Raw genomic sequence first — 25,664 nt, 5'->3', positions numbered from 1 at the left:
CATAAGAACATTTTGGAGCGAGAGGAGGCCATTTGGCCCATCTATGCTGGTCCGGATCCTAGTAGCTCAATGTGCTTGGAGGAACACTATGTCTTTGCCATCTGGTGGGAATTGCATGGTTATAATTCTGTGGCTTCTCACAAGGTTGGTTAGCAAAAACAAAATGAAAACGGTTGTAGAGATTAACTTTAGCAACAAACATGTTATGACCTTTAACATATAAATTAGAGGTTTGCTGCATAATGACCCATGCAATCCCTTTCTAGAGAATGAATTGTGCAGATGTTCATTTTATTAAAGATTCTAAATATAAATCTGTGTAAAGCCAGTAAATCAAAGCAATGTGTTTACAATTTAAAATATAAAACGTCTTTGAACTGGAGCTTCTGAGTGACCTCCTAGACACATTGTTTAAAAGAGGATCTGGCCAATGTGAGACCCATTCTTTAAACAACATAATGTTTCAAAAGAATCAATGAATGTTAGTTTGACCCTGTTCTAATGAAGGTGTCCTCCCATACCAGAGTCAGTTGTAATGTCAAAACCTTTTCTTTATTAAAAAGTAATGTGCAATGTATAGGGAACACTGTTACCAGGGAAGAGGTTTTCCCTTCTGAGCTGCAGGGTTGCGTTTCTGCTCAGGGCAATCTGGAGGTTTTTTAAAGGGACATTTTTAATTTTAGAGGATTTTAGTTTTTTTTTTCTCTGCCTGAAAACATTACTTTCCCTAAGATATGTATTCCTAATGCACAAGTCCTTCCTTTACTAAGAGTGTGGATGTGCTGTGAAATCATGCCTGTTGGCATTCCGGACCACTGATCTCTAGAACTCCTCCAGACTCCAGATCTACTTTAACTGTCACAACATGACAAGATCCTTTCATGTGCAGCTGGCATTGGGGCCCACAGGTCCACAGAGTCTGTGCTGCTTTGAGTCTGAGTGAAGGGCACAAGTGGGGGTCTAATGCCTGTTGCAGAGAAAGTTCATTTAAGTTGAAGAACATTGTTTAGGTGTTGTGCCAGTCAGTGAATAAATATATATACACTGGGAAATGAAGAAACACAACATTTACAGATTTATTTAAATTTTTTACAGTGTATCTGGTGTACCTATATGATATTACTGTAGGTTAATTTTAGAGGATTAAGAATGATAAAAGTACAGTGTATTCCAATCAATTGCATACATGATAAATGCATATTCCTGTTAACTTAAAAAAAAAATCATCAGGTATAAAATTAAATGTATTACATTTTTACTGGTACTTGCACACCCTGGTTAATTGCATACAACTGTTACAGTAGGCACCCGGGCTATGCAATTAACAAGAATCTACTGTAATAGGGCTTCGTTGAATAAGCTTCTGGCGTTATTTAAATGTGGATTTCAGTGTTACTTGCATGAATAGTCTATTAACAAAACCAGCATATATTAAACATTTCACCAGCCTAATTGTTTGTGCAATTTTTTCAGAGGTATTATGGGCAAAAAAACTAGCCATGGTTCTTGAAGTTAAACAGAACATAAATTATAAACACATAATGAAAATGATTTAACAAGTAATCTCTAAATGTCTTTTTTATAAAATAAATTACCGTGCTGTCAAAATGCTGAACACACTGCTACAGTTTCGAACTTAAACAAAATTGCAAAGCTTGAGCGATTCAAACTGGGCAACCCTATTGAAATGATTTCGGATGAACTACAAAGTGTTCCAAACCGCAAGGGACTGTTAGTAATGTGTGTTTGTTATTGGAAAGCACTCATTTAAATGGTTTGAACGATTCATTTGAATCAACTGCGGTGACTCCTGGTTTAGTGTCGTGAGTTTTGCATGGGGTCATCACAAGTCCCTGTGTACTGTTTTCATGCAGACATCCAATCCGGCGGCTGGCGCTATGAGGAAAGCGGGGTGCTTTGTTTCCTGTGGTATATGGAAAGCAATCTTTGTTTTTTTTTCTGCGTCGTTTTTCCCTGTTCTTTAATTCACTTTATTTGTCTTACCTTTGTGGTGTGCGGCATCCTCTTCCTGCCACTCGGGGAGGCTTCTTTACAAAACGGATTTGGTATTATTATTGTTTTGGTTGGGTTGAAACAAGACATGTCGAGTACGAATCCAATACGGTCACCGACCTTGCAGTCTAACAACAAGATGAAAAAGGAGGAGTCGTTCCTGGGCAAGCTGGGAGGCACCTTAGTGAGGAAGAAAAAATACAAAGAAGGTCAGTTTGATATATTAAATACTACTACGACTACACAGCTGCTAACCCTATTCCTGCCCTGTAGATGTGTATTTACTGCTGCGTCTCCGGCTTTACTAATGTGTTCTGATTTAATGAAACATTCAGATTTGGACCTTTGGGGTAGGAGACACAAAAACGTACTACTAATACGTTTGCAATTAGTTACGAATGTTGCTGGTACGAGTTCTGCTATTATTAGAACAGGGTCAGGTTATTTCTTGATGAAAACTGTGTGAAGATGTCAGTTCGTAAAGAGACGTGAAATAAATGCTGTATGATTCATTCATCTTAATTAATAGCTTCAGTGTGTGTGCAGACTATATTTGGTGTAGTTATCGATTTACTCTGCTGTTGTATCTGCTATGTTATGCTATTGTATACACTCAGTGTCTAGTGAATGGGGTTGACTTTTTTATATGCGGGGGGGGGGGGGGGGGATATATACCTGTAAGGCAGTACAGCAGAAGTGGGATAGGTAACGCATACTAAAAATTGTATTTATCGATCGTAATATCCTGCCTGCAATAAACATTTTCTTCAACCTGTTTGCCGATTCATTCATTCGTGTGTAATTGCTATGGCGGAGCATTCAAGTTGTTTTGACAGGTGGATATTCGAGACAGTATGTACATCACGGTATGGATTTTGTTGTTCACGTTGTATCATCGGGTCTGCTCCAGCTGTATTTGCTGCTCTAACGTCCCAGACTGTGTTTGCTGTAGCGGCTGCTCTGACGCCGTGGTGTGTTGGCGATAGCGGCTGCTCTGACGCCGTGGTGTGCTGGCGATAGCGGCTGCTCTGACGCCGTGGTGTGCTGGCGATAGCGGCTGCTCTGACGCCGTGGTGTGCTGGCGATAGCGGCTGCTCTGACGCCGTGGTGTGCTGGCGATAGCGGCTGCTCTGACGCCGTGGTGTGCTGGCGATAGCGGCTGCTCTGACGCCGTGGTGTGCTGGCGATAGCGGCTGCTCTGACGCCGTGGTGTGTTGGCGATAGCGGCTGCTCTGACGCCGTGGTGTGCTGGCGATAGCGGCTGCTCTGACGCCGTGGTGTGCTGGCGATAGCGGCTGCTCTGACGCCGTGGTGTGCTGGCGATAGCGGCTGCTCTGACGCCGTGGTGTGCTGGCGATAGCGGCTGCTCTGACGCCGTGGTGTGCTGGCGATAGCGGCTGCTCTGACGCCGTGGTGTGCTGGCGATAGCGGCTGCTCTGACGCCGTGGTGTGCTGGCGATAGCGGCTGCTCTGACGCCGTGGTGTGCTGGCGATAGCGGCTGCTCTGACGCCGTGGTGTGCTGGCGATAGCGGCTGCTCTGACGCCGTGGTGTGTTGGCGATAGCGGCTGCTCTGACGCCGTGGTGTGTGTCATACTGCTGTATATGGCAGTAGAGGGAGGAGGAGGAGGGTGTGTGCCGGACTAGCAATTACAAAGGATTGTCACTGAGGTTATTTTTACACCTCTGCATGCAGGGCTGATTACAGGAGCAGCCAATGTGTTAGCTTGCCGTCTGAAACACTGCCCCAAATAAGCAGGCGATAGCGGCTGCTCTGTTCGATAGCTGCTCTGACGCCGTGTGTGCTGGCGATTAATGCGGCTGCTCTGACGCCGTGGTGTGCTGGCAATGCTGTAAAAAAAGGGTGTGTGCCGGACTAGCAATTACAAAGGATTGTCACTGAGGTTATTTTTACACCTCTGCATGCAGGGCTGATTACAGGAGCAGCCAATGTGTTAGCTTGCCGTCTGAAACACTGCCCCAAATAAGCAGATGAGTTCACTGCACTGTCGTTAATGTGACTGACAAATTCCTAGAAAAAAAAAAAAAACAACAAAAACAAAAGAAACCCTGCTCCTTAGCAATATAAAATACTGTGGATTTCATGGGTGGAAATAAGACTCCAATAAGACACAGCCAGCCGTGTCCCCTGTACACACGGGGGCTAATCAAGCTCATAGTAAAACCTGTAATGGGTGAAGATGCTATGCAATGGGACACTTATTTCCATCTCTGAACTGAAACTAGTACTTCATTGCTGCTGTTTCAGTTGTGATAACAGTGCAATAAATACATTCCAAAACCAATAATAGTAAGAATTATTAGACCACGTACAAATTGTTTATTTCTGCTTTGGTAACTTTATTGCTGTGTTTTTCCTTTCTGAAACACAATGATTTGGAGTTTGTCATTGAGAATCCAGTGCTGTGTCTTTTTGTTTGCTTTAGATACAGTGCAATGTTTCCTGGAATCGTATCTGTTTATCAACAACAGTTAAATGAAGAAGACAGAAGATCTTTGGTTACATTCCAATCAGACCACACCCATTCCTTCCATTGAAATGGAAATGCAGACTATTGTATGTTTGTTTACAGTGTCATTTCCAACAATTACAGGTTTGTAGGATTCATACTTCAATTTAGAAATGTATTAATTAACTGAATGTTTGGGACGGTGACTGGCAACTGACCCCTCCATAGTGTTTGATTCATTCGCACCCCTCCGCCTCCCCCTGCTGCACCCTCACAGTAAGGTTAAGACGCTAGTCTAAATAAAGTGTGCGTACTCTTCTGCTCACCTGTTCATACCCAGCATCCTCTGTGTACTCCTGCTGTTTCTCCCTGCTCGCTCTCCTCGATTGGGGATTGGATACTCCTGCTGTTTCTCCCTGCTCGCTCTCCTCGATTGGATACTCCTTCTGTTTCTCCCTGCTCGCTCTCCTCGATTGGGGATTGGATACTCCTGCTGTTTCTCCCTGCTGGCTCTCCTCGATTGGGGATTGGATACTCCTGCTGTTTCTCCCTGCTCGCTCTACTCGATTGGGGATTGGATACTCCTGCTGTTTCTCCCTGCTCGCTCTCTTCGATTGGGGATTGGATACTCCTGCTGTTTCTCCCTGCTAGCTCTCCTCGATTGGATACTCCTGCTGTTTCTCCCTGCTCGCTCTCCTCGATTGGGGATTGGATACTCCTGCTGTTTCTCCCTGCTCGCTCTACTCGATTGGGGATTGGATACTCCTGCTGTTTCTCCCTGCTCACTCTCTTCGATTGGGGATTGGATACTCCTGCTGTTTCTCCCTGCTTGCTCTCCTCGATTGGGGATTGGATACTCCTGCTGTTTCTCCCTGCTCGCTCTCCTTGATTGGGTATTCCTGCTGTTTCTCCCTGCTCGCTCGCCTCGATTGGGGATGGGATACTCCTGCTGTTTCTCTCTGCTCGCTCTCTTCGATTGGGGATTGGATACTCCTGCTGTTTCTCCCTGCTCGCTCTCCTCGATTGGGGATTGGATACTTCTGCTGTTTCTCCCTGCTCGCTCTCTTCGATTGGGTATTCCTGCTGTTTCTCCCTGCTCGCTCTCCTCGATTGGGGATTAGGTATTCCTGCTGTTTCTCCCTGCTCGCTCTCCTCGATTGGGGATTGGATACTCCTGCTGTTTCTCCCTGCTCGCTCTCCTCGATTGGGGATGCCTATAATGATAGAGCAATGATGTGCAGAACAGTCTCAGATTGCAATGCACAGGGTGTCGGTAGAGGTTCATGTTGATCCTCAGATCTTCAAGTACAGCAGCTTAAATCTGGATAAGCAGCCTCATGCCAAATGTCTCCCTGTTCATCAACAGCTTGCAGTACTAATCAGTAGGAAACACTTCAAAGCTTGCAATTAGTGCATCTCCTGGTGACTGAACACCACTAAACCCATGATGTCTGCATGACTCTGGTCACAGCGATGCAAAGCACAGTATTTGTTACTGTAGTTTAAATAAATAAAAATAAATGATTGTATAGCTTGTGGATTAGATCCCCTTTTAAAAAATGCATTTTCACTGCTATAACCTTGATAACCTATCTAGGGGGAAATGTGTTTGTAGTGTATTTCCTGGCTGTCACATTAGCGGCAATCTTTAAAGACCAGATCATGACATTGCAAGTCATCATTTTTGCAGCAATGAAGAGGCTATTTGTTATTTTTTCTGCAAACTGGCCAAAGCCCCATCAAAACCTTTTTGAAAGAAGACGGAACACATCCAGTTCATCCACTGAGGAGAAGGCTAATCCCATGCGACTGCAAGTAAGTTCTTTGCTACAACTTTGTGTTGTACATGTAAACAGGGTCACAGAGAGCTTTTGCATTCAATGAGAGGTGGTTTTATAGTACTGTTTAAACCTTGAATTCAATACTGCAGCTGTGTGCTTAAAGCAGTTTAGTTTACAATGTATGCTGACTGGTGCGTTTAAGTTGTGGGTTTTAAAAAGTCACCAGGATGTGATGGCTCTGGTTGTAGCTGACAGACTCGTCACTTTCTATAGTGCTGGTGTTACGTGTCTTAGTCACAGAGGGCAAGTGGACAGCCAGAAATAACCAGGGCTACAACTGTATTTATATCTGGGCTGCAGTAAATCATAGCGGTTACCCAAACAGGGGTAAGCAGCTTTACTGGATTAAAAAAAAGAGACCCAATACAAGCAATGCTTACAAAATGCTGTTTTGTGAAATACTATGTCGGGGTTAGAAACTTCCACTAGTCCTGTGAAATATTATATCGGGGTTAGAAACTTCCACTAGTCCCGCACCCAGCATTTCTGAACTCCCCTTGTTTAGGTATATTATTGAAATCGGCATGTGCCGGGTGTTCAGACCCCTGCTAAATCTGCTCTCAGCTGATCACACTTGATCACTTGCATCTGTAGGTTGACTGTTTACAGTAGGAACTTTCATGCAACTGTAAGGGAAGCAAAACTATGTTTTAAAAGGGGTTGTTCAAACTCCTGGCTGATGAATCGTTTAAATGATATACTTAATTGATGGTAGCTTGCAAGCACAGCACTGGGTGCAGAGCTAGTGTGAGTTTCTAACCCAGCTGTATATATGGTACAGTACGCTATCATAGGTTCTTCCTTTTAATGTTAAAAAGTAAACACATCTTTTACTTTTTAACATGTCATAAGGCTTGTCATAAAGTTCAAACTTGGGGTTAGAAATAGGAAAGCACTGTTGCTTCAGAACTATAGCGACGTGTCTGGAAGCAAAACCTTACTGGAATCGAAGCAAGACGGGCAGTGAAGGCTGTGAATTGGACTTTGTGTCTCAGCTGGGATCCGTACCATTGCCTCTCTCACGTCCTCCTTCACCAGAGCACCAGGCAGTGGTGAGGATCCCTCACTGGCACACAGGCTATGGTATCTGCTTCTTGTAGAATGATGCAGCTGCCCTCCCCATCGGTAATGAAAGTCTACATCGCATTGTCTGCCTGACAGCTCTTGGAATGAACACAATAGCACCGTCAGAAAACCATCCAACTGGAGCTTCTTTGCATCGTTTAACCACAAGACGTTATCATTTAAGAAGCTTCACGTGTCTTTTAGGACCCTGACAGGGACTATATAGTGCATTACCCTATACTGTAGTATGACTTTCCAAGGACCAAGTAAGAGACTTTTTATGACTAAGCTTGCAGTATATTAGGAAAGAACACATATAATAGAACTTGACAAGAACTTGTTTTTTCTATCCCCAGCTAATAGACTTAACATGCCCAACAGCTTAAGCACCCTTACCTTTTCTTTCGTTAGTTATCATGCTAAACCTCAACCCAAGCCTGATGAAGACTTGAAGCCAAAGTTCTGAGTGAGTATCGTAAGATACAGTTCATAGTCGCTGGTATCGAAATACATTTCGAAAGCAATAAAGATACTGGATTCATTCATTACTTTTTTCCTGCAACACATGAAGTATATAAGCTAATATTTTGAAAAACAAAGCTAGAACCACACATACCACTGCAGTTCGGAGAACACAGCCGCTGTTTCAGCCGGTGCTGCTGCGTTCAAGCTCCTCTGGTATCTGTTGGTGGGCTGTCTCCTGTTCCCTTTCCTGAACTGTGGTGTAACTGGACCAGTGCTGTGTCACAAATAGCACGCTTCACAAATAGCATGCCAGCATGCCACGTACACTCCAGCTGCCACCTGGTTTACAGCACCAGAGCCCCTGTCACATTCACTGCTGGAGATCTGCACCAGAGACATGGCAGGCCTGCTGTGTGGGACCAAAAGGAAAAAGCAAGGTACTGTGGGTTAGAGTAACAAGGCAAGACGATGTGGATATGCAACACTGTAGCAGGATCTTTTACTGGATTCATGCCAACGTCGCCACCTCCTGTTCTACCCGATCTCTTCAAAGGTTGCACATTGTGGGTGTGCTATTTACAGAAGGGGCCAGTGGGGTTATCTTTTACAATCCACTGTAGCTAGTGAAAATGGAAAAAGTCTTCTAATTTGTTTTATTTGCTGAAGAAGCGAAATGTGGCAAAGTCGTTGGCATTCATAACTAAGGTTTTGTGGACTACTAAATGTTGCCTTAGGTACGGTGGACCAAGATAAGTGCTAATTGAAGTGGTTTGGAGTGGCTTTAATGCTAAGTTAGGAGATTTCTGGGTGGGTTCACGGCTGTGTGTTGTTGTGGGCGAGTCACATGGACTGTCACTGCGTCAGACCCATTGAGCTGTGACACAGGACGCCAGTGCTGCAGTAACCCAGCCTAAATGACACACTCCATCTCGGCTGTGCAGCTGGTAAGGTCGTTTACATTCACCAGTAATTAGATGCTTAATGAAAGGTTCCTTGGGAACAACAAGGATTAGCTAAATGAAAAGACTTCCATGGTTACGCTGAGTTTATACTTGATGTGCAGAAGCTAAAGGATGTTGTGTTGATTATTAGTTGTCTTATTGTAGTGGAACGCTCCAATTAACACTATTCTTTGACTGCCTACAGTGCTGTACCTTTTTTTTTTTTTTTTGGTAAAGTAGTCCAAGATTAATGCCAGTTCAGGTCTGTGTAACCAGCAAAATGTGTGCGTTATTGAGTTCATTATTGGGTTAAAAGTCTTGCAGATGACAATAGGTAGTGAAGTTCTTTGAGAATCTAGCCCCTAACATTTCCTCCTCACTACCTCTTATGGGAGCTTTGCCACTCTGATGGTACAGTTGGGCTGCTGATGATTTGCATTGAGGTTCATGAGAGCTGCTGGTGTTGAGCTTTGGCAGCTTTATAAGGTAGAGGTGGCAGTGGAGCTGTCTCTATACAGCACGTTTGAACCAGAATAACAGAGAGGGGAAGAACCAAATGTAATAAATGTTAGATAACTTTGCACATGGAATATAAAATATGCACAGACAATTTCTGTAAATGCAACAGCTAAAGCATACAAGATAAAAAGCTGTCAATATTGGTCATAATGGTGGTGAGATTTAAATTCACTGGCCATGCTAATAATGACCTTCCAGATGGACTGTGTTAAGTCAGCGAGCTGTTTTAAGGGTGGGGTTGAAATGAGTGACCCATACAGTTGGGCGTCTTGCTTGTTGGTGAATTGAATCTTCGTGATGCTTCTTCTGTAGATGCCTAGCCAGACCCAGTCATTGAGATTGGCGCCAGAGCTGAGCGTGGCTGCTGGTCTCGCAAGCTCTTCATGGGCAGCTGTTTGTAAACGGTGTTGAACACAGTCTTGTCTTTGTACAGGCCAGGAATTTTTGTATTCAATGTGAATGAGTCTGCTTTGTTTGCTGCTGCGTTGGCTCATTGCAGTTCATGATCTGCTACAGAACATGCACTGTATGCAGTAGCTATATACAGGGTGCTGGGATTTCTGATTGGTGGCACGCATTCCCTGTATGGTAATGTTTAAATGCATTCAATACTAAAGTGTAAATTGAAGGGAAAATACAGTAGCAGCCCTAGTAGAAGTGACTGGTACACTTTGAATATTTACAGTAGATGTTTGTTTTGTTTAATTCGTTATGGCTTTGTGATTGCGTTGAATTACTTCATGGGTGTTGTCTTTATGGGAGTTGCTTTGGTTGAAGTACAGGGCCTCTGTTTGGGTGTGGGGTGTGATTCGTACTGCTGAATAATAATGATTTACAGTCTCATGTCTGAGTGACTACAGTGTTTGTAAGCAGCACTGGATGCCTCATGATACAGAGAGAGAGAGAGATTATCCCTGTTTCATGTAACCCTTTACAGCCTTAGTAATGTTTAAACTGTAACTGAAAATAAAAATGTCACAGTATTTTACTGAACCTTTTATTCAGAAATGTACTGGTTTTAATGAGGATCTTGTTTGTTTTCATTTTTCAAATATATTTTTCAAAGTTTAATCATTTCCAGTATATTCATTCATTGTGAAAACAAGTGTAAAATGTGAAATAATAAATTCAGAAGCAAAATAGAAGAGGTGACTATAAATACTACACCTACTTTTTCATAGAAATCGTGTGACAGGTTAAATGGTTGACAATTTACACAAAAGGATTCCATGTATACTCGAGGTCAGCTTGGTGAATTGACCCCACTGGCTTGGGGTCAAGGTTAGGGATATGGTTTTAATTACCCACTAGGATCCCAAGCTGAAATGTGAGCCGGTCAGCTTGGTGGATTGACACCACTGGCTTGGGGTCAAGGTTAGGGATAGGGTTTTAATTACCCACTAGGATCCCCAAGCTGATGGTGCATGTTTCTCTCTTTGTGCTTTGGTTTACAAATTGCAGGCATGGAATAGATGCATGGAAGTGGAAACATTGAAAACACAAGCGACCATAAAAAAAAAAACAATTCAATTCTACCCTGTTAAATGAGATCTCTTTAGTACGTGTGAATGGTGTGCTGAGAGTGAACCAGCCTTGATGGGCTGAACAGCCTCTTCTCGTTCAAGAACTTCTCGTATGTTCTTATTTAGGTACAGCACACGGAGAAGGTGTGGGTTGTAACCTGTAAGTTAATACATGCAAAGACGTGGTGATAAAATCAATGCATTCTGATTTTTGTCTTTTGTTTCCCCTCTTTGTTTAGTGAGCGACCTGCGCGAAGAGGGGAAGAATGCCATCAACTCTCCTCTCCAGCCCTCCAGCATAGACATCCACCCAGAAGACACCATGCTCGGTACATGCAGCTGTCATCTCCCCTCAGTGCCCTCCTTTAAACCGCTTCACGCAGGCAAAAACACATGCATGGGCTGGGGCCGCGAGACAATGGGTTCAGGTGGCCGCAGAGCATACAAACACGTGCTTATAGTCACTCTCTGGAACAAATGAATTTCAGTATCTTGTTAGAAGACTTTCTGTTCCCTTCAGTCAGTGCATTTTATAACTGTACCATGCAAAGTTTCCTATCCGTGCTCTACTTGGCACACATGGTAGGGCATCTTCACGTACCCCACAGAGTTCACAGAAACAGTCTCATACAATTACCAGGAAAGCAGAGTGTGTTCTTGGTACTGCATTGCACTGTACTGTATGGGTACCGCTAGTATGTGTTCGTCTGTGTGTATTCAGTTTCTGTTTGTATTTGGTGCCATTTAGGATTTGATAATCATGTCAAGTACTGTGTTGAACTGTGCAACAAGATAACATTTCAGTTTGACACTCATGTATGCCTTCATCTGAAAGAGAATTTCATGAACTGTGTGCATAAGGGAGGGAGTGGGTGGAGGAGGAAGGGAGGGAGGTGAATCACTTGATGACTCTCCAGGGATTGTTTCTACTGCAGCAGTTTAAACCGGTTCGGTATTGTTGTTATATTTATTGCCATATTTCAGTTAATTCAAATAATTCCGCTGATCTGTGGACTTAAAAAAATAAAATAAAAGCATTTTCATGATTTAAAGTTATTTAACAAAAATCATGAATCCCGCGAATAAACTATTTGAGTCACGCCTTTTAAATGTTACAGATATAAAGAGACTTGTATATTTAAACAAATATTTTAATAACTAGCTGGAAGTCTCAATATCTTCCCCAAAGCCTATGATACTGGATGCACAGTCCTGTAACGAGTTTGTAAAATAGGAACAGCCTCTTGATCAGCTGATACAGTGTGTCACCCGCATGGTCAGGAGTTTACTTCATCCCAGCTTGTCTCTCAAACCTGGTGTCTTTCTTACAGAAGAGAACGCAGAAAGAAGTATGATTGACCCCACCTCAAAAGAAGATCCCAAGTTTAAAGAACTGCTTCGGGTAATGTCTATTTATTTTATTTATTTATTTACTTATTTATTTATGTACTTTATCTTGTCTTTTCAGTTCTTTGTAATCCATAGTAATTACTATAACTTGTGTTTGTATAAAATATACTCTGTCTATCTGTCTAGTATAGGACTGAGCTGGCATAATATGCATTTTGTCTATTTTCAAACCTGATCTAAATGTATTGTCTACTTTTTTGTGAAACTTCAAACCTGATGGAATGAAACAAGTAAAATACTGGATGTAATGTACAGTGTATGACACATGCTGTCTGACCCTTGCTTGCATTATTACTGTTTCAAGGTTTTGATTGACTGGATTAATAACGAGCTGGAGGAAGACAGAATCATCGTGAAGGACCTGGAGGAGGATCTGTACGATGGGCAGGTGTTGCAGAAGCTGTTTGGTGAGTGCAGTAGAAGGGTGTAGCAGCACTGGTTTGAGTGCAGGAGAAGGGAGGGGAGCAGCACTAGGTGTTTGGTGAGTGCAGTAGAAGGGAGGGGAGCAGCACTAGGTGTTTGGTGAGTGCAGTAGAAGGGAGGGGAGCAGCACTAGGTGTTTGAGTGCAGTAGAAGGGAGGGGAGCAGCACTAGGTGTTTGAGTGCAGTAGAAGGGAGGGGAGCAGCACTAGGTGTTTGAGTGCAGTAGAAGGGAGGGGAGCAGCACTAGGTGTTTGAGTGCAGTAGAAGGGAGGGGAGCAGCACTAGGTGTTTGAGTGCAGTAGAAGGGAGGGGAGCAGCACTAGGTGTTTGGTGAGTGCAGTAGAAGGGAGGGGAGCAGCACTAGGTGTTTGGTGAGTGCAGTAGGCTACCCTGACCTCCTACAGACGGTTGGACCCCTCAAGGAGCCACCAGACACCTGGTCCCGACACGGAACGGCACACCCCTAAAACCGGGGCACCACCGACGGGATGGCTCTTCCCTCCTCCGAACGGCCGCGCACCCCCCGCTCCTTCCAACCTCCACGCTCTTCCCCTTGTCTTTGCCCACCGTCTACGTACGTCCCAGGGGCGACATGCGGTTGTCGTCGGGTCAGAGCGACGTTCCCTCATCTCGGAGTGGTCAGCGGGCTCGTTCACTACTATCGGCGTGGCAGGGGACATAGTTACCCTACGCGACTCCGGTGGCGAGGGTGGAGTGGCCCGTCCCAGTCTCGGTGTCCCCCGCGACGCAGAATGTGCGTGATTGCGGCTCCCTTCATCGAGGCGGTGGTAGGTGGCCGGTACCCATAGTCGTCCCACCGTCACGACTGGACGGTCTTTTTTTTTGTAGGTCGGTGGGAGGTGGCCGTCCCCCTCTCCGTACGTATGAACCCGTACGACGGAGGGTGGTAGGTGGCGTCCCCACTCTCGTAGTCCCTCTGACGGCCAGACGGAGGCGCGTGGAGGGGTTTGCTGTACAACTCTCGTCGTCTCGACGCGCAGACTGAGGCGTGGACAGGTGGCCTCCAGCTCTCTCGTCGTCTAGCAGGAGAGGAGGCGTGGGGCGGCAGTTCAGAAGGGAGGGGAGCAGCACTAGGTGTTTGAGTGCAGTAGAAGGGAGGGGAGCAGCACTAGGTGTTTGAGTGCAGTAGAAGGGAGGGGAGCAGCACTAGGTGTTTGAGTGCAGTAGAAGGGAGGGGAGCAGCACTAGGTGTTTGGTGAGTGCAGTAGAAGGGAGGGGAGCAGCACTAGGTGTTTGAGTGCAGTAGAAGGGAGGGGAGCAGCACTAGGTGTTTGGTGAGTGCAGTAGAAGGGAGGGGAGCAGCACTAGGTGTTTGGTGAGTGCAGTAGAAGGGAGCGGAGCAGCATCGCAGCAGGGAATGGTGGCTGGAGTCCACTGATGCTGTGGCTCCTTTTTAAAACCCGCTAAAGTCATCTGCCTCCGCCACGGCCACCGTTTAGCCCCATGTCTGCTGGGTCCCTGTCTACCAGCAGAGGGTTGCAAGCACTTCACGGCATTGCCTGCTGGTAATATGTGTATTGCACTTTATTGATTCACGTGCCTGTAGGCTGCATGTTAAGGAGTAAGCAGCTTCAAACATCATGTGGTGTGTTGTTATTTATTTATTTAATAAATATGGTTCGAGCAGCAGGAGCTGCTTCGGCCTCCGTCACTGTGACCCATAATATATTCTGATGTTTGCAATAATTGTGAGGGTTCTGCGTTCTATTGCTCCAATATTGAGCTATTCTAAATTTTCACTTAATGTGCCTTTACCTGGCTTTTAATTTGCTTTGAGTTTGTCTGGAGAACCATATATTGTGTTTAAGGGGAAATGTAAAAATGACATTCAAAGATACTTGCTCTGCTAGACTATAGACCTCAATCCTGACTTCTCTGGCTAAGAGTACGTCATTCTTTTTTCTTTTGCAGCTTTATTTTTATCTATTACTGTTTATTATTACTCTAATATTATTACTTATAAAAGTAAACAACATTGTTCTACTTTTCATTTACTGTAGTTTACGCTGGTTTGCCATGTTTCTCAGCATGTTTTACTATACTTCACTGGGTTTTACAGTGCTTACCTGTCCATGCTTTCACCATGCTGGGCTTAAGCTCTGGTAAACCTGTAGAAAGGGGTGTTTTTTGTGTCACTTCTGTTTGTCACACTGCACTGACATGCTCAGTGTGCTTGTATTTATTTTGCCTCCTCCTGCAGAGAAGCTCTCTGGGTGCAGGCTGAATGTAGCTGAAGTGACCCAGTCGGAAATCGGTCAGAAGCAGAAGCTGCAAACGGTTCTGGAGGCTGTGAACGAGCTGCTGCGTCCCAACGGCTGGTGCATCGAGTGGAGCGTGGATTGTGAGTAGAAGCACGTTCGTTCCCCTTAGAAACCCTTCCCACGGTGTGTTTGCAGTTTACCCCCATGATTTACCATAGTTTACAATCTTTAATATGCTTTACCGTACCTCTCCGTGCTTTACAATGCTTCACTATGTTTTACAATTTTTCTGCCCAAGGATGCCAGCCTCGCTACTTCAACCGGCAGGAGAATGCTTCTCCCAAACCGGCGTTTATACCATACTGGCGTACCTATCTCGTGTCCTCGACGAGATGGGGTTGCCATAGAGTGCATCGGCCTCTGCGTGCCCGCCGCTCCCCATCTTGTGGTGTTTTTAATGCTTTTTATATGTTTACCGTGCCGCTACAATCTCGTAATATGCTTACCGTACATCGCCTGGGGTTACAATGCTCTCTATGCCTCTGCCCGGAGACGGGATAGTTGCCATAAAAATCGGAAGTACTTATACTTACCCACAATATGCTTTACGTACCTAGCTGCAGCCGGGTCCCGGTCCACCAGGAGGAGGTGTGGAACCGTATGCTTTACCGGGGGACCTGGTCTGGGTTCCGTGCAACCACCAGCAGCAGTTTCGCTGCCGGAGGAGGGGGATGCTTCCTGCTGCATGCTGTAGACTGCTCCCTTGGGTTTCTTCCCTGCAGGAGAACGGTGTTACAATGCTTCTCTATGCTTTTACCATAGTTTACAATCTTTAATATGCTTTACCGTACCTCTCCGTGCTTTACAATGCTTCACTATGTTTTACAATTTTTAATAATAATACTGCGTTACCATACCTCACAATGCTTCTCTATGCTTTTACCATAGTTTAGGGGGGAAATGCAAAAATGGGATTGCATCTTTAATATGCTTTACCGTACCTCTCCGTGCTTTACAATGCTTCACTATGCTTTTACAATTTTTAATAATGTTTGCGCATACTTTTATTTCGGTAAACCGGCGCAAGCATTGTTACCTGTGTTCTGTACCTCACACATGCTTCTCTATGCTTTTACCATAGTTTACAATCTTTTTTGTGTCTTTACCTGCACCATACAATGCTTTACCGTACCTTTACAATTCTTTACCGTAACCTGCTCAATGCTTTAGAATGCTTTGTGACTATGCTTTTACAATTTTTAATATGCTTTACCGTACCTCTCCGTGCTTTACAATGCTTCTCTATGTTTTTACCGTAGTTTACAATCTTTAATAATATGCTTTACCGTACCTCTCCGTGCTTTACAATGCTTCACTATGCTTTACACTTTATTAATGTGCACGTGCTGGGATGTCAGTGAATGTGCTTTACAATGCTTCACTATGTATTTATAGATGCACCTTGGCACATACTCTGTGGTTGGGTGTTCGGTGAGCTGAGAATGCTTGGACCCTATGAAATTACCATAGTTTACAATCTTTAATATGCTTTACCGTACCTCTCCGTGCTTTACAATGCTGTCGTCCACTATGTTTTACCGTTTTTGTTTGTCTACTTTATTTTGGCTACCAGTGCCGTGTCCTTTTTCTGTTTGCTTGTTCAACCATAGTTTATTTTCAATTAACCGGCGCAAGCAAGTACCATCATCCGTTCTTTTCAATGCTTCACTACAGGATTCTTATTTTAATAAATTTAGATATTATACTGACATACTGACACAAGGCTCTCGATGCTTTTACCACTACCATGCTTTAAAAATATGCTTTACCGTACCTCTCCGTGCTTTACAATGCTTCACTATGCTTTTACAATGGTTTAATAATCACAAGTGATACGACAATGCTTTAATGAGGGTTCTGCGTTCTATTGCTCCAATATTGAGCTATTCTAAATTTTCACTTAATGTGCCTTTACCTGGCTTTTAATTTGCTTTGAGTTTGTCTGGAGAACCATATATTGTGTTTAAGGGGAAATTAAAAATGACATTCCTTTCTGTGCTTTACAATGCTTCTCTATGCTTTTACCGTAATTTACAATCTTTAATATGCTTTACCGTACCTCTCCGTGCTTTACCATGCTTTCACTCTGCTTCAATACACTTCTCATTTTTGTTTTGGATGCTTTGATATTTTACTCTATAGTGTGTTATTTGTAATTTGATAGTGGCCTCGCTTGAGTGCTTGAAGGGTATTTGTGAGACGATTCATCCACTCTTACATTGGTTATGTACTGCACCCCCTTACCCGGGAGATTTTCAATCCAATATAATAAAGGGTTATAGGAAAAGGAACATCAATGTATGCTACTATGCAAGTCGCAGACGCTCTCCATCCTGCACAGGAACATCTGTCATATACATGGCTTACTATTCACAAAGTTTGTGATGAATTGATGGGATACCAGCTCATTGTGGGACTGTAGATGTCATGAATGGGTTAGTTTCTGATATACTAAGGCATACAGGGCACACGCTTGCACTCCATTTAGCTCCTAGCAGTGTTTAATTTAAATAAATCCGTCTCTGAATACAGTTTCATTCATTGCTGCTTGTGTTTTTTTTTTTTTTTTTTTTTTTTTTTTTCCAGCTATCCACTGTAAAAACCTGATCTCTATTGTGTACCTCCTGGTGGGTCTGGCCATGCATTTCCAGGCTCCCATCCGACTCCCAGAGCATGTGTCTGTGCAGCTGGTCGTTGTGAAGGTGAGAGCGTGCGCCTGTGCAGCTGCTCGTTGCGAAGGGGAGAGCGTGCGCCTGTGCAGCTGCTCGTTGCGAAGGGGAGAGCGTGCGCCTGTGCAGCTGCTCGTTGCGAAGGGGAGAGCGTGCGCCTGTGCAGCTGCTCGTTGCGAAGGGGAGAGCGTGCGCCTGTGCAGCTGCTCGTTGCGAAGGGGAGAGCGTGCGCCTGTGCAGCTGCTCGTTGCGAAGGGGAGAGCGTGCGCCTGTGCAGCTGCTCGTTGCGAAGGGGAGAGCGTGCGCCTGTGCAGCTGCTCGTTGCGAAGGGGTGAGCGTGCGCCTGTGCAGCTGCTCGTTGCGAAGGGGTGAGCGTGCGCCTGTGCAGCTGCTCGTTGCGAAGGGGTGAGCGTGCGCCTGTGCAGCTGCTCGTTGCGAAGGGGTGAGCGTGCGCCTGTGCAGCTGCTCGTTGCGAAGGGGAGAGCGTGCGCCTGTGCAGCTGCTCGTTGCGAAGGGGAGAGCGTGCGCCTGTGCAGCTGCTCGTTGCGAAGGGGAGAGCGTGCGCCTGTGCAGCTGCTCGTTGCGAAGGGGAGAGCGTGCGCCTGTGCAGCTGCTCGTTGCGAAGGGGAGAGCGTGCGCCTGTGCAGCTGCTCGTTGCGAAGGGGAGAGCGTGCGCCTGTGCAGCTGCTCGTTGCGAAGGGGAGAGCGTGCGCCTGTGCAGCTGCTCGTTGCGAAGGGGAGAGCGTGCGCCTGTGCAGGTAAGTGTGAGCGCAAGACTGTTATGCAGCTTAATAAGAACATGCAGTCTGTTTCTTCGGTCCAGCCGTTTCAAGGTGCCTCAGTGCCTAATTCAGGGGCATTGCCGGTCCTTGAGGCCCTTCCACCTGGGTAACATGGATTGAGGAAGTCCTTTAGGAGGACAATAGCAGCTAAAGCTAAACGTTTTTCTTTTGTCCTGATGCAGAAGAGAGAAGGCCTGCTTCAGTCATCGCATGTCACCAAGGAGCTCACCACCACTACAGAGTGAGTATTTTATTCTTTTTGTTCACGTTTTCTTTCATCCTGTGTTTTGCATGGTTTTGAAAAGCAGTGTGAAGGCAGTGCTCCTGCACACTAGTGTATTAACTGAGGGATCTTCTGTAAGACACGGTAACACAACCTTTTACCTTTTCGTGAAGCTTTTTATATTGAGGAGGTTCTGGTTCTATCTGCATTGTACAGTACAGTAATAAAAGGGCCTTGCTATGTGCTAGTCTGCCGCTAGGTGTGTCTGTTGGGCTGCAGTGAAAAATAAGAATGCCAATGAAAACTACAGTAAAACTGAAGCTGACCTTCTCTGTGCTGCTGCCCTCTAGTGTTAATATGTTATAATACATTAGGGTTAAGTGCTCTGAGATTCTAATACTTGTACAAAATAGGGAGGTATAGACCTTTCCAAACGGAGCAGTGCAAGACAGGAAGGGAGAGGAGACCAATGAAGAGCAGGTTTCACAGACCCTGATTAACACTAATCTTGGACTACCTTACCTAAGATAACATTAGCTAATCCAGTCCCATCTTGCCAGGCATTCAAACTGCCCTCTGTGCCACCAGTGTTCTTTAGCATACACGCACACTTTATTTCTCTAATAACAAGAGGTTCATGTTTATTTGTTTTATAGGATGATGCTGGGGAGATTTGGTGAGTACTTCATTTCAATTGAATCCAGAAACGCCATGCTGTTTTAGATTCAGACTTTAGCCCAAGTGTTCTGTCTATCTTCTGAAGTGAGCTGAGCTACACCTGCATGGCATTGTTGTCATTCGATTCTTTCAAAGAATTCCCAGGAGGTGAATAAAACAAGCTAACGTTTTGAAACTGCAGCTGATTTTCTTTTTCTTTGTTGTTTCTATGGATCTCTTTTCAGAAAGAGATGCTTTTGATACTCTGCTGGACCATGCTCCTGATAAACTCAGCGTTGTTAAAAAGGTAAAGAAACATCCATTTGTTATTGAGTGTGTTTAGCAGCCCTGTTAAAAACACACTGCGGGTCACAGCCCTGTTAGAAACACACTGCGGGTTTACAGCACAGCCCTGTTAGAAACACACTGCGGGTTTACAGCACAGCCCTGTTAGAAACACACTGCGGGTTTACAGCACAGCCCTGTTAGAAACACACTGCGGGTTTACAGCACAGCCCTGTTAGAAACACACTGGGTTTACAGCACAGCCCTGTTAGAAACACACTGCGGGTTTACAGCACAGCCCTGTTAGAAACACACTGCGGGTTTACAGCACAGCCCTGTTAGAAACACACTACGGGTTTACAGCACAGCCCTGTTAGAAACACACTGCGGGTTTACAGCACAGCCCTGTTAGAAACACACTGCGGGTTTACAGCACAGCCCTGTTAGAAACACACTGCGGGTTTACAGCACAGCCCTGTTAGAAACACACTGCGGGTTTACAGCACAGCCCTGTTAGAAACACACTGCGGGTTTACAGCACAGCCCTGTTAGAAACACACTGCGGGTTTACAGCACAGCCCTGTTAGAAACACACTGCGGGTTTACAGCACAGCCCTGTTAGAAACACACTGCACAGCCCTGTTAGAAACACACTGTGGGGTTACAGCAGAAACACACTGCGGGTTTACAGCACAGCCCTGTTAGAAACACACTGTGGGGCACAGCCCTGTTAGAAACACACTGCGGGGTTACTGCACAGCCCTGTTAGAAACACACTGTGGGGCACAGCCCTGTTAGAAACACACTGCGGGGTTACAGCACAGCCCTGTTAGAAACACACTGTGGGGCACAGCCCTGTTAGAAACACACTGCAGGTTTACTGCACAGCCCTGTTAGAAACACACTGTGGGGTTACATCACAGCCCTGCTAGAAACACACTTTAATGTTTCCATTAAAGTCCTCAATTTGATTAAGAAAAGCTTTAACACTGTGTGTTAAAAGTGACAGTAAGGAATCCTATATACTCCAGTCTGTCTGTTTATCAATCTGGTATTCATTTACAGCACATGTACTTTTGCAGCAATGCCCCTTTCTTTCTTTTAACGTTCGCAGTCTCTTATTACCTTTGTGAACAAGCACCTAAACAAACTGAACCTGGAGGTGACTGAGCTGGAGACACAGGTGAGACTCCGACATGCAGGATGACTCGTGCAGTTTATTAATGCAGCTTCGTTACTGGCTGCAGATCCAGGCTTGTGCAGTTTATTAATGCAGCTTCGTTACTGGCTGCAGATCCAGGCTTGTGCAGTTTATTAATGCAGCTTCGTTACTGGCTGCAGGTCCAGGCTTGTGCAGTTTATTAATGCAGCTTCGTTACTGGCTGCAGATCCAGGCTTGTGCAGTTTATTAATGCAGCTTCGTTACTGGCTGCAGGTCCAGGCTTGTGCAGTTTATTAATGCAGCTTCGTTACTGGCTGCAGGTCCAGGCTTGTGCAGTTTATTAATGCAGCTTCATTACTGGCTGCAGGTCCAGGCTTGTGCAGTTTATTAATGCAGCTTCATTACTGGCTGCAGGTCCAGGCTTGTGCAGTTTATTAATGCAGCTTCATTACTGGCTGCAGGTCCAGGCTTGTGCAGTTTATTAATGCAGCTTCATTACTGGCTGCAGGTCCAGGCTTGTGCAGTTTATTAATGCAGCTTCATTACTGGCTGCAGGTCCAGGCTTGTGCAGTTTATTAATGCAGCTTCATTACTGGCTGCAGGTCCAGGCTTGTGCAGTTTATTAATGCAGCTTCATTACTGGCTGCAGGTCCAGGCTTGTGCAGTTTATTAATGCAGCTTCGTTACTGGCTGCAGATCCAGGCTTGTGCAGTTTATTAATGCAGCTTCGTTACTGGCTGCAGGTCCAGGCTTGTGCAGTTTATTAATGCAGCTTCGTTACTGGCTGCAGATCCAGGCTTGTGCAGTTTATTAATGCAGCTTCGTTACTGGCTGCAGGTCCAGGCTTGTGCAGTTTATTAATGCAGCTTCGTTACTGGCTGCAGATCCAGGCTTGTGCAGTTTATTAATGTCTGGGTGTTTTAAAGCTGTAAAATAAATTTAGATTAGTTAACAGGAATCTGTGCTATGCCAGTGTACTGTGCAAAAACATGAGTCTGGTCTTGAGATGTAGTATAGTCCCCTCATGTGGGTCTGTGCACATGTAATAGATAATTAGAGGCCCTGTCTAGTTTGCAGATGGGGTGTACCTGGTTTTGCTGATGGGATTGCTGGAGGATTACTTTGTTCCCCTGCACAACTTCTTTTTGACCCCGGAGAGTTTTGAGCAGAAGGTAAGTCCTGTGCACGCTCTTTTGCAGGGTTAGCACACAGTAGTAATAATTGCTGTATAACGTAAGGGCTAGATATTCTGGATTTGTTTCCTGGGAATACCAGTGCGCACTTTGACGAGGAGGGACAGATTGAACTGTTGTCTTATTTAATTGTTCCTTATTTTCTGTGTCTGCAGGTTCTTAATGTTTCCTTTGCCTTTGAGCTGATGCAGGATGGAGGGCTGAAGAAACCTAAAGCACGCCCTGAAGGTATGAGAATATTGTCCACTGTCTGTTTAGTGCATCTGATCATTCTGAAATTAACTGGAGTTTTTTTATGACATGTCCTGTTTTAATTCAGTTGTAATGACATTTTTATCCACAAGGTGTTGCTGTAACACTATCATTCAGTTCATGTATTGGAGATTAAAAGCTTTAACATCTATAAAGTAACATTATATTTGTGTTTATGCATTTGCAATGAAAAACAGTAAATCGTAAAAAGGGAAGGGGACTTTAAAAAAATAAATAAATAAAAAGTGTTACCGTTGTGTTTTTGCAGACGTTGTCAATTTGAATCTCAAGTCCACCCTGAGGGTTTTGTATAACCTGTTCACAAACTACAAAAATGCGGAATAACCACTGGAGGGCGCTGTGTACAGCTACAATACAACTCTCAGGAAGACCAGCCATCACCTCAGTACTGCTAATGGAGACAGGAGCAAAGCCACACTGGAATGAAGTTTGAATGAAGGAGCAGACTCATTTTTAGATCTTCAGTTTAAATTAGTAGACTCTCTCTCTCTCTCTCTCTCTCTCTCTCTCTCTCTCTCTCTGACGGGTCTGCTATATCCTGGCACAGTCATGCAAGCATGCTCGGACACGAGTTGTACTGTAGTTTGTACTATATCTTCTCCTTTTTGTACCTTCTCTATGCAGTTGCCTTGGTTTTATTGATGCAAAGGTGTTTTTGTTGAAAGGAGAGTGCTGGAAATGAACTATAATGTTCCTGTTTTTTGTGTTCATTTTTAGTTTCTTTGTGTTGCACCACTGAAGTGTGCTCATAAGCTTTAGTGAGACAGGAGACTAAACATTTGTTTTGTTGCTACATTTAAAACAGGTGCCTTTTCACTAACTCTGCTGCTATAATTGCCTCTTTTAGTTACTACACGTAAGAGAATATGCAGGACTTGCTTTTGTAATGTTAACTGTGTGAGACTAATAACTTTATTTCAGTTATGATGAAACTGAAATTTTGCGGCGTAAAATAATTTATCAAACGTAATTCAAAAAGCAGTATTAAATTGCAGTATTTATTTAAGGAGTGTAATAATGTGGTAGATTTTAAAATGCAAGTGTGTGAGAAACATTAAACCAGGTGTAGCATATACAGTACTGTAAGCACTGTGCTCTTGTGCTATTCGTATGTATTAATCAAACGCACATTTAAAGTGCAGTTTGTCCTGTTCATTACAACATTTGCTTACTTGTAAGATGTCTAGTCAGCATTTCTCTGGTATACACTGTATGAGGATTGCCCATGTGCTTCAACACATAATCCAGGTTCTTTTAAATTGTGCATGAAGCCCATACTGTGAAGTGGATTGGGTTGTTGGTTGCAGCATTTAAGTTATTGGATGTTTTGTTGATTAGAAGAAATGTTGGGTCACTTATGAAACCACTTTATTAATTTGAAATGGAATCCTTGCTTGAATTATGCTGGATATTTATGGATGTTGAAAGGTTATAAAACCCCTAATGAAAGTTTTTAATAATATTACCTTTTTTTTTGTATGTTCATCTCAAGCCTTGATTTGCAATAGTAATTCCCAAGAGAATGTCAGGTTTATGGTCCAGTTGCAAGCTTTTCTAGATAGACTATTTGATCATGTGTAGTTTGCTCTGTTTGTCCAAATGCTGATTGCTTTTAATGAGTGTATGGCCTGATGAATTTCCTGTCCATGCAATATCTTCTGCTTCAGTAACCTGTCTTTCATTTACTATACTGGTTTTGATCAGGTATGGCGTGCCAAGTTACACCTCCAAGTTTTGAAAAAAAAACAAAAAACAAAAAACAAAACAGGGATGGAAGTAAGACTCCCATTGGACAGCAGCTGGATGCATTCCACGTTCAACTGTGAGTTTAATAAGACACACCTGAGCCTGTTACCTGTACCCCGTGGCTCGTCAAGCTCGTGGTAAAATCTGCGAAGGGTGAAACTGCTGTGCACTAGGAGTATTATTTCTATCCCTGCAATACAAATGTTTGTGTTCAGAAGGCTTGATTTATAGTTCTGAAACTGTTATGCTGCCAACAACACTGGCTATTTATATGTCTAAATGACCATTTTACCAAAATATATCCGACAGAGCCATATGTACAGAGGATTCCAATGCATGCTTGCCTTAATACATTATTTAAAACATGCTGGCAGATCTGCTGCCAGAGTACGAAAAAAGAATGTGTAAACTGAGTGGCTTGTGACTACTGTAGTGTGTGTGTGTTCTAATAAAAAGATCTTTTGAAACCAATCACCCGAGTTTTATTTTTCTGGAGGTTTATGTTTAGGTGGTTTAAAGAGTTCTGGGCTGTGTGCTGTATGAGTTACTGATGTTGGAAGAGCTGTTGATACTACAGCTTGGTAGTCCAGCCCACACTGCCCTACAGTATGTCATTGCATGAACTGGGCTTGTCAGTGTAGACACTCTGCGAATACACTGCAGCAAGGAGTCTTGCAACATGATCCGTCAACCAAAGCAACGCATGCCAGTGAAATCCACTCTGCACAGGGCTGTATGCAAATGTGTTGCTTGAAACCTGGATAGGCGAGTGCTGTTCTTTCTCTAGGTGATACGAGTCGAGCATCAGCACTAGGGTTACCCACAAGCCACAAGAGAGAGACTTCATCGCCAGAAACAAAAACAGTGCTGTTTTTATCTTCAGCTGCTGTTCAACAAAATACTGGCCATTCACTTGAGCCAAGTTTAACCAACCTGTACTGTATATTCCCTGACTGACTGAGGCGAGACATTCTAATGCTTGAATCTAGTCAATCAAGAACTGCACAAACAAATGTAGACATTAGAAATGAGATAGATCAGCCTTATACTAGAGGTAAGATGACGAGGCCTTCTGGTTGTCTTGCAACTGTTTATATTAAGATATTGCTTGTAAAAAAAAGAAAATATCCAGTGAGTGTAGACGCACAGGATTTGGCAGCAAAGGAATATATTGTATATTGGAATATATAGTGAATTAAGTTCTTTGAATTGTTGGCTCACTTACCTTTTTCTGTGAAAAGCAGTCACAAGAGTGCCACAGCCTTCCTGAAACCCAGTTCATGTTCCAAGTGCACGAGCCCCCATTGCGCACAGGAAGCTGCTGTTTCAGTGTTTGCTGAGTGTTCCTCTATGTAGACATGCTTGTGGTTTTCCTGATGAATCAGCTGAGCATTGCTTCAGGTCTCTTTCTCTCTTTTTTTGGGGGGGTGGTGGTGCTAAGGTTGTAAAGCAATGCATTCTGACTTTACAAAGTCATCCTAGCTGGACACATGCGGTGTGTGTTCGTTTAAACTCATCACTAGATCGACTGGCTATGATATATTTCATATTGGTTGTTCTGTCTCCTCCCCTTCTTCTCTTTTCAACACGGTGGTATAGTTCCCTTTCAGTCACAAAAACCACACAGCAACACATCGCTGACATTCAGCAGTTTAACTTTTCTGCACAGCTTCCACGTAAAACCGCAAGAGGAAGTCTGTTTTCTACACGGTTTGGTATTTA

General features: G+C 44.1%; 1 protein-coding gene and 2 long non-coding RNA genes across 6 annotated transcripts; 1 reads left to right on the top strand and 2 right to left on the bottom strand.

Annotated features, from left to right (window-relative positions):
• Positions 1 to 1,062: 1,062 nt before the first annotated feature.
• LOC121318014 lies at positions 1,063 to 2,089 on the bottom strand. Its single transcript, XR_005950567.1, has 2 exons — positions 2,005 to 2,089; positions 1,063 to 1,924 (listed from the first exon to the last, which is right to left on the bottom strand). It is a non-coding gene; the product is annotated as an uncharacterized LOC121318014 (long non-coding RNA).
• LOC121318011 (beta-parvin) lies at positions 1,835 to 24,413 on the top strand. 4 transcript variants are annotated; one of them, XM_041254182.1, is made up of 14 exons: positions 4,539 to 4,627; positions 6,174 to 6,298; positions 11,077 to 11,166; positions 12,169 to 12,239; positions 12,552 to 12,654; positions 14,892 to 15,032; positions 17,539 to 17,654; positions 18,586 to 18,644; positions 19,283 to 19,302; positions 19,529 to 19,590; positions 20,683 to 20,751; positions 21,801 to 21,902; positions 22,079 to 22,151; positions 22,444 to 24,413. In XM_041254182.1, coding segments are annotated over exons 2-14 (984 nt in total). In that variant the 5' UTR covers positions 4,539 to 4,627; positions 6,174 to 6,297; the 3' UTR covers positions 22,521 to 24,413. The 4 variants fall into 4 exon arrangements, with proteins under 4 accessions (XP_041110113.1, XP_041110116.1, XP_041110114.1 ...); XM_041254179.1 differs by lacking the exons at positions 4,539 to 4,627; positions 6,174 to 6,298 and adding an exon at positions 1,835 to 2,222; XM_041254180.1 differs by lacking the exons at positions 4,539 to 4,627; positions 6,174 to 6,298 and adding an exon at positions 8,185 to 8,291.
• Positions 4,626 to 25,596, bottom strand: LOC121318013. Its single transcript, XR_005950566.1, has 3 exons — positions 25,168 to 25,596; positions 8,006 to 8,263; positions 4,626 to 5,697 (listed from the first exon to the last, which is right to left on the bottom strand). It is a non-coding gene; the product is annotated as an uncharacterized LOC121318013 (long non-coding RNA).
• Positions 25,597 to 25,664: the final 68 nt, after the last annotated feature.

Source organism: Polyodon spathula, chromosome 7, assembly GCF_017654505.1.
Source record: "Polyodon spathula isolate WHYD16114869_AA chromosome 7, ASM1765450v1, whole genome shotgun sequence".
Lineage (NCBI taxonomy): Eukaryota > Metazoa > Chordata > Actinopteri > Acipenseriformes > Polyodontidae > Polyodon > Polyodon spathula.
This window is presented reverse-complemented; position numbering and strand designations above follow the sequence as displayed.